The 15,725-nt window shown below is 52.2% G+C and overlaps 1 protein-coding gene across 6 annotated transcripts in view; it reads right to left on the reverse strand.

Moving 5' to 3' along the window:
- cep290 (centrosomal protein 290) overlaps positions 1–15,725 on the reverse strand; it is a 54,207-nt gene extending 38,482 nt beyond the window's left edge. Inside the window, exons 1-21 of one of the 6 annotated variants that reach the window (XR_008832056.1) lie at positions 15,164–15,725; positions 14,774–14,851; positions 14,532–14,601; positions 14,423–14,469; positions 10,501–10,638; positions 9,885–9,938; positions 9,777–9,797; positions 9,016–9,162; positions 8,765–8,947; positions 8,597–8,686; positions 5,560–5,682; positions 5,428–5,448; positions 5,139–5,259; positions 4,559–4,731; positions 3,819–4,275; positions 2,731–2,801; positions 2,297–2,372; positions 2,085–2,212; positions 1,544–1,684; positions 1,017–1,151; positions 834–949 (exon numbers count right to left, since the gene is read on the reverse strand). Coding sequence is in view for 4 of the 6 variants with exons in the window: in XM_056416920.1 (XP_056272895.1) it covers positions 834–949; positions 1,017–1,151; positions 1,544–1,684; positions 2,085–2,212; positions 2,297–2,372; positions 2,731–2,801; positions 3,819–4,275; positions 4,559–4,731; positions 5,139–5,259; positions 5,428–5,448; positions 5,560–5,682; positions 8,597–8,686; positions 8,765–8,947; positions 9,016–9,162; positions 9,777–9,797; positions 9,885–9,938; positions 10,501–10,638; positions 14,423–14,469; positions 14,532–14,601; positions 14,774–14,851; positions 15,164–15,268 (2,495 nt within the window). In the remaining 2 variants the exon portion in view is untranslated. The remainder of the gene's footprint in view (positions 1–833; positions 950–1,016; positions 1,152–1,543; positions 1,685–2,084; positions 2,213–2,296; positions 2,373–2,730; positions 2,802–3,818; positions 4,276–4,558; positions 4,732–5,138; positions 5,260–5,427; positions 5,449–5,559; positions 5,683–8,596; positions 8,687–8,764; positions 8,948–9,015; positions 9,163–9,776; positions 9,798–9,884; positions 9,939–10,500; positions 10,639–14,422; positions 14,470–14,531; positions 14,602–14,773; positions 14,852–15,163) is intronic. The other 5 variants (XR_008832057.1, XM_056416920.1, XM_056416921.1 and 2 more) reach the window with 5 other exon arrangements.

Raw genomic sequence — 15,725 nt, forward strand, 5'->3', positions numbered from 1 at the left:
CCCACCTGAGGTAGTCCTTGTAGAGCAGCCCATGAGGACCCACCTGAGGTAGTCCTTGTAGAGCAGCCCATGAGGACCCACCTGAGGTAGTCCTTGTAGAGCAGCCCATGAGGACCCACCTGAGGTAGTCCTTGTAGAGCAGCCCATGAGGACCCACCTGAGGTAGTCCTTGTAGAGCAGCCCATGAGGACCCACCTGAGGTAGTCCTTGTAGAGCAGCCCATGAGGACCCACCTGAGGTAGTCCTTGTAGAGCAGACATGAGGACCCACCTGAGGTAGTCCTTGTAGAGCAGCCATGAGGACCCACCTGAGGTAGTCCTTGTAGAGCAGCCCATGAGGACCCACCTGAGGTAGTCCTTGTAGAGCAGACATGAGGACCCACCTGAGGTAGTCCTTGTAGAGCAGCCATGAGGACCCACCTGAGGTAGTCCTTGTAGAGCAGCCCATGAGGACCCACCTGAGGTAGTCCTTGTAGAGCAGCCATGAGGACCCACCTGAGGTAGTCCTTGTAGAGCAGCCCATGAGGACCCACCTGAGGTAGTCCTTGTAGAGCAGCCATGAGGACCCACCTGAGGTAGTCCTTGTAGAGCAGCCCATGAGGACCCACCTGAGGTAGTCCTTGTAGAGCAGACATGAGGACCCACCTGAGGTAGTCCTTGTAGAGCAGCCCATGAGGACCCACCTGAGGTAGTCCTTGTAGAGCAGCCATGAGGACCCACCTGAGGTAGTCCTTGTAGAGCAGCCCATGAGGACCCACCTGAGGTAGTCCTTGTAGAGCAGCCCATGAGGACCCACCTGAGGTAGTCCTTGTAGAGCAGCCCATGAGGACCCACCTGAGGTAGTCCTTGTAGAGCAGCCCCTGCTGGTGGCTGCTGACGGAGAGCTGCATCTTGAGCTGCTCCAGCGCGGCGGTGAGCCGGCTGCTCTGCTGCTCCTTGTTGCTGAGCTCCTGGAACAGAGCAGGTGGGTTCATACCTGAGGGGCGTGGCTCCTCTCGCTCCGTCTCGCTCACCCACCTGGAGGAGTCGCACGGCGTACTCCTCCAGAGAGCCGCCGGGCTCCGGGCCCTCGGGGAGGGTCGAAGGTCGCGGGACAACTCCCAGGCTGCCTGGCCTCCTCCACGCCTCCAACGGGCCTTCCAGTGGAGTCACCTGAGGACAGGTGAAGCGGAGCAGGACCCGCCAGAGGACCGTTAGAGGAGGAGCCAGAGTCTACGGGACCATGCTCTGCATGTGTGGGGATATGGATGTGTGTGTGTATGGATGTGTGTGGATATGGATGTGTGTGTGTGGATATGGATGTGTGTGTGTGTGGATACGGATGTGTGTGGATATGGATGTGTGTGTGTGTGTGGATATGGATGTGTGTGTGTGTGTGGATATGGATGTGTGTGGATATGGATGTGTGTGGATATGGATGTGTGTGTGTGGATATGGATGTGTGTGTGTTTCTCAGGTCATGTGTGTTTCTCCTGAACCAGTCACAGCCTCCAGCTGTCCTCCATCAGCTCGTCTCCAGGACACATTCATTATTACTGAAGCACCTTTTCCGTGGCGGCGGCAGCGGCTTCCTGCCGGGCCGACCGCAGCTCCCGCCTCAGCTCCTCGTTCTGGCCCAGCAGCTGATGGATTTGGGCGGCGAGGTGCGGCGTGGACCGCCCGCTGGCGGCGCCGACATCCACCACCTGAGACGTGGGAAACATCGGAGGATAAATAACGTTCTCACATCGGGGAAATATAAACACCAACAGCAGAGACCACATGTAGTGACCGTATACGTGTCCTCCTGTCATGCAGTGACCGTATACGTGTCCTCCTGTCATGCAGTGACCGTATACGTGTCCTCCTGTCATGTAGTGACCGTATACGTGTCCTCCTGTCATGTAGTGACGGTATACGTATATATATATATATAAAGATATTTATAAATGTATATCTATTTATAAATATATAATTGTTTGAATACTAAAAATATATTTATAGATATATAAATATCTTTATCAGTATATATATATATTGATGAATATATATATTTATAAAAAGACGTGAAGTGAAATCTTGGAACAACATTAAAAAGCGACTTGCATTGGCCAGCCTCTCCAGGCTGTGCATATCGATGGCGGGTGGCGGGAGGTCCTGATTGGCCCTCAAGGCTCGAAGGACGTCCCTCAGGGCGCCCTCCAGGTCGTGCTTCACCTTGGACAGCTCTTCCACTGCGAGTCGACCAGAAGGAACACCAGGACCTTCAGACTGAGGGGCCGGTCTCCTCCTCAAACAGAGGGCCTCATGAGACTCACGCTCCGTGTGCTCCTGGCTCCTGTGGAGCTCCAGCTCTCTCTGCTTGTCGCTCAGCTGCTTCTCCAGGTGCTCGTTCTGCAAAGGAAAACAGTTTGGACTCACAGGGTTCAGACACATGTTGACCAATGGATTTACATGACCTTTCCAAGACCTTTCCTTAACTTATTCATGACCTTTCCATCACTTGTCCATGACCTTTCCTTAACTTATTCATGACCTTTCCATGACCTTTCCTAAAACTTCTTTCTGACATTTCCATAACTTGTCCATGGCCTTGCCATGGCCTTTCCATGGCCTTTTTATGACCTTTCCATGACATTTCCTTAACTTCTCCATGACCTTTCCTTAACTTCTCCATGAGCTTTCCATCCATTACTTTAAACCAAATGTCCACAACGTGTCCATGACCTTTGCGTGACCTTGGAGGTCTTACCCTGCGGCGGCTCTCTCCGTGTGAGCGCGTGCTGTCCTCCGCTGAAGCCGGCCTGACGTCCCCCCTCGGCTCTGTGAACACTTCAAAGGTCACGACCACTGAACCGGAGCTTTGAGTAATCTCGATTGGAGATGATATCTCACTTCCCCAGAACAACGACACACACACACACACCAAGTATAACAAAAAAGAAATATATATATATACACTGTATACATGTGCCTCAAGGTATATAAATATGTATACATTTATTTCTAAATAAATATATATATGTGCTTCAATATATTTAATTAATTCTTATTTATTTATATATAAATATATATAGATATACATATTTAAATAACATGATATATATGTATATTTATACAAATAAATATATACATATTTATATATCTTGGGGCATAAAGATATATATATATCTATATATACACTACCGTTCAAAAGTTTGGGGTCACTTAGAAATTTCTTTATTTTTCAAAGTAAAGCAGTGTTTTTTCAATAAAGATAACATTAAATCAGAAATACCCTCTATACATTGTTAATGTGGTAAATGACTATTCTAGGTGGAAACGTCTGGTTTCTAATGAAATATCTCCAGGTGTATAGAGGCCCATTTCCATCAACTATCACTCCAGTGTTCTAATGGTACATTGTGTTTGATCATCGCCTTAGAAGACTAATGTCTGATTAGAAAACCCTTGTGCAATTATGTTAGCACAGCTGAAAACAGTTATGCTGGTGATATAAGCTATACAACTGGCCTTCCTTTGAGCTTTTAGAACAAAATTAATACTTCAAATATTAATCATTATTTCTAACCTTGTCAATGTCTTGACTATATGATCTATTCAATTTTCAATTAATTTGATGAATAAAAGTGAGTTTTCATGGAAGACACAAAATTGTCTGGGTGACCCCAAACTTGAACAGTAGTGTATATACATCTATATATATATCTATATATAGATATATATATTTATACTTGTTGCATTAGTGATTTTTTGAGGCAAAAGTCAGGCTGCTAACATTCTGTGACCTTCGTTGACCTCGAGCTGAACAAGCGTCACATGACGTGTTATTGAATTCACCTCGTTCCTTCACCATGCGCCGGACCTGCTGCTTCAGCTCCAGCCTCTCTTCTTCAAGGCGCTCTATCTGGAAACCACGGGGAGAAAGTCTGAAGAGGAGGAGGAGGAGGAGGATGAGGAGGAGGCCGATGTGTACCTCCTTGGTGAGGACCTGGTTCTCAGCCCGGTAGCTCCTCTGCCGGCGGTCCTTCTCCCTCCTGAAGGCGCTGAGGTCCACTTCCTGCTGGGGGCCCAGCCCTGCAGAGACAGACTGGTTCAGGTCACAGGTCAGGAGGAGAGAGACACGCCACCCACCCAGCTGCTCTCTGAAGGCCTGGTTCTGGTCCTGGAGGTCCGAGGCGGCGCTCTCCAGCCGGTTGGTCTCCTTGGTGGCGGCCCGGGCCTCCAGCTCCCTCGCCCACAGCTCGTGTTTGCAGCCTTTGATCTCTGCGATGGCGGCTTCCAGCCCATAAGTGCCCTGTTGTGCACACAGAGCGCCCATTACCCCCAAGCAGCCGGCGGGGCTCCGCCCCCTCCTGGGACAGACGCTTATCTAGTGGACGCTGTGTCTTAGAGTCCCGTTGCCGCCACGGCCTCGCCGCCACGGGACTCTAAGGACTCACACACCGCCTCCAAGAATCAGCACATCATCTACTTCTCTGAAAACCCTCAAGGAAGACAACAGAGAGGGAGGGAGGGAGAGAGGGAGACAGACAGACAGAGAGAGAGACAGCCACACAGACAGGTGTCCTCAGACGTACCTCCTCGTATCCTCTCAGGCGGCCCGAGGCCTCCATGAGCTCCTTGTCCTTCTCCTCGGCGTGAGCCTCGGCGAGCTCCGCCATGCGCGTCGCCTCCGCCGCCCTCGCCTCCGCCGCCTCCAGCTGGGCCTCCAGCTGCTCCACCTTCCTCTGCTGCAGGGAGGACGGGAGGCCTGGGGGGGGGGTTAACACGAGGTCATACTTTAGTTAGAAGGTTGAGGTGATGGAGACTCGTGAGGAACAAACCACTCGGCCTGTTAGGGCTCAGACACATCATGACCACTGGGTTTACATGACCTTGACATGACCTTTACATGACTTTAAACCCGAGTGAGAAGATGTCTCTAAATTAACAAAGAGAAATCCAAAGCGTTTAGTTTATAACCTTGAAGACTCAAATGACTGAGAGTCTCTCATCAGAACCTCTCCTTCAGTTACTGTAAACCACACTCCATCATCTACTCGTCTTGAGGTCATCGTAGACGCCCGTGTGATCTCGGGAGGTGGCTTTGGGCCACGCCCCCTTGTGGGCGGAAGCTCCTCCCAGTCTGTTTGCCGCTCTTCCCAAACACAAGCCCACCTCGGTCCTTCTTGGTGGTCCTCAGCTCCTGGATGAGCAGCGTGTGCTTCTCCATCTCCCCCGTGTACTGCTCCAGCTCCGCGCTCAGCACCTGGATCTGATCGTCCCTCTCCTGCACGGCCTGGAGACATGCACCACCACGTTGAGACTCAAGGGGGCGCTGAGGGGTCACGGGGTCACCTGCACGCCAACGTGAAGGGGAGCTATGGAGGGACTGGGGTCTGGGGGGGCTGGAGGCCTGGGGGGGGGGGGGTCTGGAGGTTGAGAGGACAACACATTTGGAACTTACACTGCAGAGCTCAAATATGACCTAGAACCACAGCAGCGAGAGAAAGATGGGAGGAAGAGAGCATGTCAGAGGCAACGAGAGAGAGACAGAGAGAGATGGAAGAACATCCGATGTGGACCCCCCCCCACAGACCTGCTGCAGGGCCATGCTGCTGCTCCGGTCCTGGTCCAGCTGGGCCGAGCGCAGCTTCTCCCTCTGGTCCCGGATCATCTGCTGGTACAAGCAGATCTCCTCGTCCTTCACCGAGAGCGCCGCCTGCAGGAGGAGGAGGAGCCACAGGATGGGGAGAGCATCAGGAGAACCTTCCTGAGGCAGGAGAACCTTCCTGAGGCAGGAGAACGTTCCTGATGCAGGAGAACCTTCCTGCTGCAGGAGAACCTTCCTGAGGCAGGAGAACCTTCCTGATGCAGGAGAACCTTCCTATGGCAGGAGAACGTTCCTGATGCAGGAGAACCTTCCTGAGGCAGGAGAACGTTCCTGAGGCAGGAGAACCTTCCTGAGGCAGGAGAACGTTCCTGATGCAGGAGAACCTTCCTGCTGCAGGAGAACCTTCCTGAGGCAGGAGAACCTTCTTGCTGCAGGAGAACGTTCCTGCAGCAGGAGAACGTTCCTGCAGCAGGAGAACCTTCCTGAGGCAGGAGAACCTTCCTGATGCAGGAGAACGTTCCTGAGGCAGGAGAACGTTCCTGAGGCAGGAGAACGTTCCTGATGCAGGAGAACCATCCTGAGGCAGGAGAACCTTCCTGCTGCAGGAGAACCTTCCTGAGGCAGGAGAACCTTCCTGATGCAGGAGAACCTTCCTGCTGCAGGAGAACGTTCCTGCAGCAGGAGAACCTTCCTGCTGCAGGAGAACGTTCCTGAGGCAGGAGAACGTTCCTGCTGCAGGAGAACCTTCCTGCTGCAGGAGAACCTTCCTGATGCAGGAGAACCATCCTGAGGCAGGAGAACCTTCCTGAGGCAGGAGAACGTTCCTGCTGCAGGAGAACGTTCCTGAGGCAGGAGAACGTTCCTGCTGCAGGAGAACGTTCCTGCTGCAGGAGAAACTTCCTGAGGCAGGAGAACCTTCCTGAGGCAGGAGAACCTTCCTGATGCAGGAGAACGTTCCTGATGCGGGAGAACCTTCCTGAGGCAGGAGAACGATCCTGATGCAGGAGAACCTTCCTGAGGCAGGAGAACCTTCCTGCTGCAGGAGAACCTTCCTGATGCAGGAGAACGTTCCTGATGCAGGAGAACCTTCCTGCTGCAGGAGAACCTTCCTGAGGCAGGAGAACCTTCCTGATGCAGGAGAACGTTCCTGAGGCAGGAGAACGTTCCTGAGGCAGGAGAACCATCCTGAGGCAGGAGAACGTTCCTGAGGCAGGAGAACGTTCCTGAGGCAGGAGAACGTTCCTGCTGCAGGAGAACGTTCCTGAGGCAGGAGAATGTTCCTGCTGCAGGAGAACCTTCCTGATGCAGGAGAACCTTCCTGATGCAGGAGAACCTTCCTGAGGCAGGAGAACCTTCCTGCTGCAGGAGAACGTTCCTGATGCAGGAGAACTTTCCTGATGCAGGAGAACCTTCCTGATGCAGGAGAACCTTCCTGCTGCAGGAGAACCTTCCTGATGCAGGAGAACGTTCCTGATGCAGGAGAACCTTCCTGCTGCAGGAGAACCTTCCTGATGCAGGAGAACCTTCCTGAGGCAGGAGAACCTTCCTGAGGCAGGAGAACCTTCCTGAGGCAGGAGAACCTTCCTGCTGCAGGAGAACCTTCCTGCTGCAGGAGAACCTTCCTGAGGAAGGAGAACGTTCCTGAGGCAGGAGAACGTTCCTGAGGCAGGAGAACGTTCCTGAGGCAGGAGAACGTTCCTGAGGCAGGAGAACCTTCCTGAGGCAGGAGAACCTTCCTGAGGCAGGAGAACCTTCCTGATGCAGGAGAACCTTCCTGATGCAGGAGAACGTTCCTGATGCAGGAGAACCTTCCTGAGGCAGGAGAACATTCCTGAGGCAGGAGAACGTTCCTGATGCAGGAGAACCTTCCTGAGGCAGGAGAACGTTCCTGATGCAGGAGAACCTTCCTGAGGCAGGAGAACGTTCCTGAGGCAGGAGAACGTTCCTGATGCAGGAGAACCTTCCTGAGGCAGGAGAACGTTCCTGATGCAGGAGAACCTTCCTGAGGCAGGAGAACGTTCCTGAGGCAGGAGAACGTTCCTGATGCAGGAGAACGTTCCTGATGCAGGAGAACGTTCCTGATGCAGGAGAACGTTCCTGATGCAGGAGAACGTTCCTGATGCAGGAGAACGTTCCTGATGCAGGAGAACGTTCCTGATGCAGGAGAACCTTCCTGAGGCAGGAGAACCTTCCTGAGGCAGGAGAACCTTCCTGAGGCAGGAGAACGTTCCTGAGGCAGGAGAACGTTCCTGATGCAGGAGAACCTTCCTGAGGCAGGAGAACCTTCCTGAGGCAGGAGAACGTTCCTGATGCAGGAGAACCTTCCTGAGGCAGGAGAACGTTCCTGAGGCAGGAGAACGTTCCTGATGCAGGAGAACCTTCCTGAGGCAGGAGAACATTCCTGAGGCAGGAGAACGTTCCTGATGCAGGAGAACCTTCCTGAGGCAGGAGAACGTTCCTGATGCAGGAGAACCTTCCTGAGGCAGGAGAACGTTCCTGATGCAGGAGAACCTTCCTGAGGCAGGAGAACGTTCCTGATGCAGGAGAACCTTCCTGAGGCAGGAGAACCTTCCTGAGGCAGGAGAACGTTCCTGAGGCAGGAGAACCTTCCTGAGGCAGGAGAACGTTCCTGAGGCAGGAGAACGTTCCTGATGCAGGAGAACCTTCCTGAGGCAGGAGAACGTTCCTGAGGCAGGAGAACCTTCCTGAGGCAGGAGAACATTCCTGAGGCAGGAGAACGTTCCTGATGCAGGAGAACCTTCCTGAGGCAGGAGAACGTTCCTGAGGCAGGAGAACCTTCCTGAGGCAGGAGAACATTCCTGAGGCAGGAGAACGTTCCTGAGGCAGGAGAACCTTCCTGAGGCAGGAGAACGTTCCTGAGGCAGGAGAACGTTCCTGATGCAGGAGAACCTTCCTGAGGCAGGAGAACCTTCCACCCAGTAATTCATGGGCCATCACAAAGCACCCCCCCCCACCAAAGGGCTCAACATTCCTCTCCGTTCTCTGGAGATCAGGCGCTCACCTTCCACTGATCCACTTTGGTGTTGACGGCGGCCATTATGGAGTCATCTTCCTCAGCAGCGCTGTGGACCTTCTCCATCAGCTCTCTGACCTGCACGGAGACACACAGGAGGAGGAGGAAGGAAGAATATGAGGACAAGAAGAACCCCCCCCCAGCAGCAGTGTGTACCTGCAGCCGGGCCAGGTCCCGGTCCTTGCGGAGCTGGTCCATGATGGCGTCCGTCTGCTGCACCACGATCTTCATGGTGTTGTACTCGCCCGTCATCTTGTCCATGTCCCTCACCGACTCCTCCAGGCCGCTCTGCAGCTGCTGGTTCTGCGTCTCCAGGTGGGCGCTCTGCTCCTCGGCTCGCTGGGTGGGGGGGGGGGTGTTATTGGTGTCCTGGCCTGCAGCCGGCGGGTGAAGGCCTCTGCCGGTACCTGCAGGTCCTCCAGGGCCTGGTAGAGCTGCCGGTGGGCCGCGCTGAGCTTCCTCTGGGCCTCGGCGCTCTGGTCTCTGGAGGGCGGCGGCTCCTTCTGCTCCAGCTCTCCGCGGTAGAAGTCCACGTCCTGCTGGAGCTGCTCGTTCTGAGGGGGCAGGCGCCATCTTGGGTTATGGACCGACAGCCAGTCAAATACATACAGAAATATATAGAGCATTTTATTATTGATATATATTTTATTTTATTGATATATATATAAAAAATACATATAGATATAGATATATATAAACACACACATCTCATGTAAAAATATATATATAAATATCAAGAACATAAATATATATAGTATTTTTTTATATATATTTTTTTCTTTCTTTCTATATATGTATAGATATATATACAGGTTTTTTTTTAGATGAGATGTGTATATATATTTATATATATATATCAAGAAAGGTTAAAATAAATAAATATTCTAAAAATAATCCCTTATGTCAAGTCTTTGGATTTCTCTGCACGAACGAACACCTTTAACTTGAACGAATCTCCATTTAAATATATTTAATTCCTCTACGACAAGGAAATCTACGTCACTTCCTACAGGACCAGAGGGAAGCTCCACTACTGGTGTGCTACACGCGGGTCATCTGTGACCCCATGAGGTCCTGACAGCTGACCTCTGGTCTGTATGCGGCCCTCTCACAGGCCTGAGGACCCCTCTGGCTCTCTGCACTGACTTGAAGATGAACCCACGCTTACCTTCTTCTTAAGCTGGTTGAGCTTTTCCAAGAGAAGAGGAAAGAGATGGAGCCAATGAGGGGCCGAGAGCACACACCGTTAAGGGGCCTGTTGGGCGGAGCCACGTACCTCTCTCTTCAGCCTCTTGGCCTCCTCCTTGGCCTCCATCGCTCGTGCAGCCAGCTGGAGAGACGGGAGAGAAGCACAGGCCGGTCACGTGCCGCATCGTCACCATCGACACCGAGGCGGCCGCACGGCGCCGGGAGGTCGGGGACGCTCCCGAGGGACGGAGGCGTTCCGAGACTCCAGGGGTCACGACCCGGTGGAGGCGTGGAAACGACGGCGTCGGGCAGACGCCCGCGCCCTCCCCCCTCGGGAAGAGGTCTCCGGCTGCTTCCCGTCCACACCCTCAGGGTTCACTTTGAGTGAGCTCCGTGGACAGGGAGCCGAGGTCATTCTTCATGCGTGATGTTGGCTTTAATGGAACGTGAGCGGTCGTGTGATATTTTCAAAAAGTTGCCAAAAACGATGCTGCAGCGCTCAGGTGTGGACGGAGGTGTGTTTGGAGTTGGTGGATGTGGGAGGAGCCTCAGTCAACGCCTCATAAGAGGAGTGGACACTGCTTTCAACTCCGAAATGTGAAATGTCTTCGTTGTATTGTGAAGTGTTTTCAGAGAGTTCAACCAACACACCGGAGGGGGCCACGGCCCTAAAGGTCACCTGAGGACCACCTGAGGGCTCCTACCTCCTCGCTGCTCTGCTTGTCTTTGCCCATCTCCCTCTGGAGGCGGCTCAGCTCCTTCTCCCTCTGCGCCAGCTGGCTCTCCAGCTGACGGATCTCCTCCCGGAGGAAGTGGGTGTCTGGCCCTTTGCCGCCGCTGAGCTGGAGTTGTTTTGAAAAAAAACCAAGACAAACAAATTACACCCAAATCACAACCCCCCCCCAAGAGAAAACCCTCTGAGTCTGGCATCAGCGCCGCCATCTGTTCACAGCACCGACACATGCAGACCGACCACGACTAGAGGACACAATGACCACGACTAGAGGACACAATGACCACGACTAGAGGACGACTAGAGGACACAATGACCACGACTAGAGGACACAATGACCACGACTAGAGGACACACTGACCACGACTAGAGGACACAATGACCACGACTAGAGGACACAATGACCACGACTAGAGGACGACTAGAGGACACAATGACCACGACTAGAGGACACAATGACCACGACTAGAGGACGACTAGAGGACACAATGACCACGACTAGAGGACGACTAGAGGACACAATGACCACGACTAGAGGACACACTGACCACGACTAGAGGACACAATGACCACGACTAGAGGACACAATGACCACGACTAGAGGACACACTGACCACGACTAGAGGACGACTAGAGGACACAATGACCACGACTAGAGGACACACTGACCACGACTAGAGGACACACTGACCACGACTAGAGGACACAATGACCACGACTAGAGGACACAATGACCACGACTAGAGGACGACTAGAGGACACAATGACCACGACTAGAGGACACAATGACCACGACTAGAGGACACACTGACCACGACTAGAGGACACAATGACCACGACTAGAGGACACAATGACCACGACTAGAGGACGACTAGAGGACACAATGACCACGACTAGAGGACACAATGACCACGACTAGAGGACGACTAGAGGACACAATGACCACGACTAGAGGACACACTGACCACGACTAGAGGACGACTAGAGGACACACTGACCACGACTAGAGGACACACTGACCACGACTAGAGGACACAATGACCACGACTAGAGGACGACTAGAGGACACACTGACCACGACTAGAGGACGACTAGAGGACACAATGACCACGACTAGAGGACACAATGACCACGACTAGAGGACACAATGACCACGACTAGAGGACACAATGACCACGACTAGAGGACACACTGACCACGACTAGAGGACACAATGACCACGACTAGAGGACGACTAGAGGACACACTGACCACGACTAGAGGACACAATGACCACGACTAGAGGACACATGACCACGACTAGAGGACACAATGACCACGACTAGAGGACACAATGACCACGACTAGAGGACACAATGACCACGACTAGAGGACACAATGACCACGACTAGAGGACACAATGACCACGACTAGAGGACACAATGACCACGACTAGAGGACACAATGACCACGACTAGAGGACACACTGACCACGACTAGAGGACACAATGACCACGACTAGAGGACACAATGACCACGACTAGAGGACGACTAGAGGACACAATGACCACGACTAGAGGACACAATGACCACGACTAGAGGACGACTAGAGGACACAATGACCACGACTAGAGGACACAATGACCACGACTAGAGGACACAATGACCACGACTAGAGGACACACTGACCACGACTAGAGGACACTGACCACGACTAGAGGACACACTGACCACGACTAGAGGACACAATGACCACGACTAGAGGACACAATGACCACGACTAGAGGACACAATGACCACGACTAGAGGACACAATGACCACGACTAGAGGACACAATGACCACGACTAGAGGACACAATGACCACGACTAGAGGACGACTAGAGGACACAATGACCACGACTAGAGGACACAATGACCACGACTAGAGGACACTAGAGGACACAATGACCACGACTAGAGGACACAATGACCACGACTAGAGGACACAATGACCACGACTAGAGGACACAATGACCACGACTAGAGGACACAATGACCACGACTAGAGGACACAATGACCACGACTAGAGGACACAATGACCACGACTAGAGGACACAATGACCACGACTAGAGGACACACTGACCACGACTAGAGGACACAATGACCACGACTAGAGGACACAATGACCACAACTAGAGGACACAATGACCACAACTAGAGGACACAATGACCACAACTAGAGGACACAATGACCACGACTAGAGGACACAATGACCACGACTAGAGGACACAATGACCACGACTAGAGGACACAATGACCACAACTAGAGGACACAATGACCACGACTAGAGGACCTCTCAGCTCAACCACAGCCAGAGTCTCATCACGGACTCAAAAATGCAGAGGAACATGAGATAGCGATGAAGACGAAGGAGAGGGAACAACGCTCCGCGTGTGCATGAGAGGATTAGCTGTAATCTCCTTAGCGCTGTGGGTCACGACACACCCCCTGGTCGCCAGGTCACCCTCTGATTGGCTAAAAAGATTTAGCACCGTGTCCAAAGGTAAACACACCAGATGTACAGTTACACACACGCACACACATCCGTGTGTGCGTGTGTGTGTAGGTGTATGTGCGTGTGTGTGTGTATGTGCGTGTGTGTATGCGTGTAGGTGCGTGTGCGTATGTTTGCGTGTGTGTTGTGTGTGTATGTGTGTAGGTGCGTGTGTGTGTATGTGTGTAGGTGCGTGTGTGTATGCGTGTGCGTATGTGTGCGTGTGTGTGTAGGTGCGTGTGCGTATGTTTGCGTGTGTGTTGTGTGTGTTTAGGTGCGTGTGTGTGTATGTGTGTAGGTGCGTGTGTGTGCGTGTGTGTAGGTGAGTGTGTGTGTAGGTGCGTGTGTGTAGGTGTATGTGTGTAGGTGCGTGTGTGTGTATGCGTGTAGGTGCGTGTGTGTAGGTGAGTGTGTGTGTAGGTGCGTGTGTAGGTGCGTGTGTGTGTGTAGGTGCGTGTGTGTGTGTATGCGTGTAGGTGCGTGTGCGTGTGTGTGTAGGTGCGTGTGTGTGTGTGTAGGTGCGTGTGTGTAGGTGTATGTGTGTAGGTGCGTGTGTGTGTGTGTGTGTGTAGGTGCGTGTGTGTAGGTGTATGTGTGTAGGTGCGTGTGTGTATGTAGGTGCGTGTGTGTATGCGTGTAGGTGCGTGTGTGTAGGTGCGTGTGTGTGTGTATGTGTGTAGGTGCGTGTGTGCGTGTGTAGGTGCGTGTGTGTGTAGGTGCGTGTGTGTATGCGTGTAGTGCGTGTGTGTGTGTGTGTGTATGCGTGTAGGTGCGTGTGTATGTGTGTGTGTGTAGGTGCGTGTGTGTATGCGTGTAGGTGCGTGTGTGTGTATGCGTGTAGGTGCGTGTGTAGGTGCGTGTGTGTAGGTGCGTGTGTGTAGTTGCATGTGTGTAGGTGCGTGTGTGTGTGTAGGTGCGTGTGTGTATGTTTGGGCGGCTTTAGCTCAGTGGGGTAAGAGGGCCGTCCTGCAACCGCAGGGTTGTGGGTTCGATCCCCGCTCTCCCCATTAGCTGCAAGTCGAAGTGTCCTTGAGCAAGGCACTGAACCCCCAGTTGCTTCCCGGGCGCTTCACCGCAGCCCACTGCTCCTTAATAACTAAGGATGGGTTAAATGCAGAGAACTAATTTCCCCTTGGGGATTAATAAAAGTGTATATTCTATATATTCTATTCTGTGTGTGTATGTGCGTGTGTGTAGGTGCGTGTGTGTATGTGCGTGTGTGTAGGTGCGTGTGTGTATGTGCGTGTTTAAGACATTCATCACAGTGGTAATAAAGAAAACCTCAGTAGCTCAATGAGTAATGATGCAGACGCACACACACAGACATACACACATACACAGACACACACACACACCCCCGGTGCCCCGCGTTACCTTGAGCTCTTGCTGCAGCCTGGTCACCTGTGTGAGGAGCTCATTCTCTGCAGGGAGATCAACAGTCAGCACCGTCACCTTCATCTTCACCTTCATCTTCACCACTCACCCACTTTCCCGTGCTCCTCGCCCGCCTGCTCCAGGAGGGCGGTGCTGAAAGCAGCTTCTCGGTCTCTGATCTGAACCGGGAGGGAACACAAGCACACATGAACAACTAAACCATAACATCTAAAGTCAGAAGTTATAAAGTAAATGTGATTTCTGATTGAAATGAGTTATACATCCGGGTGGAGTTGTTGTTGTTGTACGTGTTAGATACCAGAATAAAACAATAATAATAATCCGGCATACCTTCAACAGGGTCTGAAGCAATCGGAGGACTTGAGTAATGTCCTCTGGGGTTTTATTCTTCACCTCCCATTCTTCTGTCTTTATGTGGTGAGAGAAAAAAACAGTAAGATGCAGTTATTTGCAGTCAAAACAACAACAAAACAGCAATACAAAAACTGGACCTAAACAAAAAGGTAAACACAAGTCTATGAAGCCAAAGGTTGTAGGAAAGCCCGATCACAGCCTCACTTCATGGCGATGATGACGGATCATAAGGATCCGCTGTGACGTCACACTGATCTCAGACCAGCAGGACACGTGTCTCCTTTCAGCAGGCATAGCCACCAACCTGTAACACGTTCATTTGAACTGTGATTCATTATTATATGCAGTGGTTAAAAACGTAATTACCCAAACAAGCATGTTGACGACCTCCTCCATTTGGGTTTTGTCATATTCGAAGAGGCTCGCCGGGTCGATCCGGGTCACTTTGTCCCACTCGAGAGCCGCGGGCATCTTGGCGCGTTGGTAGAGATGTTATAGCGAGACTAAACGAGTGGAAACTGCGTTCTTACGTTACGTAAAGGAGGGACGTTGCGTTACGTTACCGGGGGACGTTACGTCGAGCTAACATTCGGACCACAAAATGCTAAGCTAGCTAAACGTTAACGTCGAGATTTATAGTTAAGTGTGAAGCTGAATGACCCGGATGCAAAATATAAGGCTATCCAGAGGTATCCATGGCGACGAGCTGACAACCAGCAGGAGTCACAATACACGTTTAACGGACACTCACACAAAGTGTAGAGAAGCGCAGGTAACCTGCTCGAGAAGCGCAGGTAACCTGCTCTAGGAAGCGCAGGTAACCTGCTCGAGAAGCGCAGGTAACCTGCTCGAGAAGCGCAGGTAACCTGCTCTAGGAAGCGCAGGTAACCTGCTCGAGAAGCGGCTTCGCGTCGGCGCACAGACGAGA

Source organism: Pseudoliparis swirei, chromosome 6 (genome assembly GCF_029220125.1).
Source record: "Pseudoliparis swirei isolate HS2019 ecotype Mariana Trench chromosome 6, NWPU_hadal_v1, whole genome shotgun sequence".
Lineage (NCBI taxonomy): Eukaryota > Metazoa > Chordata > Actinopteri > Perciformes > Liparidae > Pseudoliparis > Pseudoliparis swirei.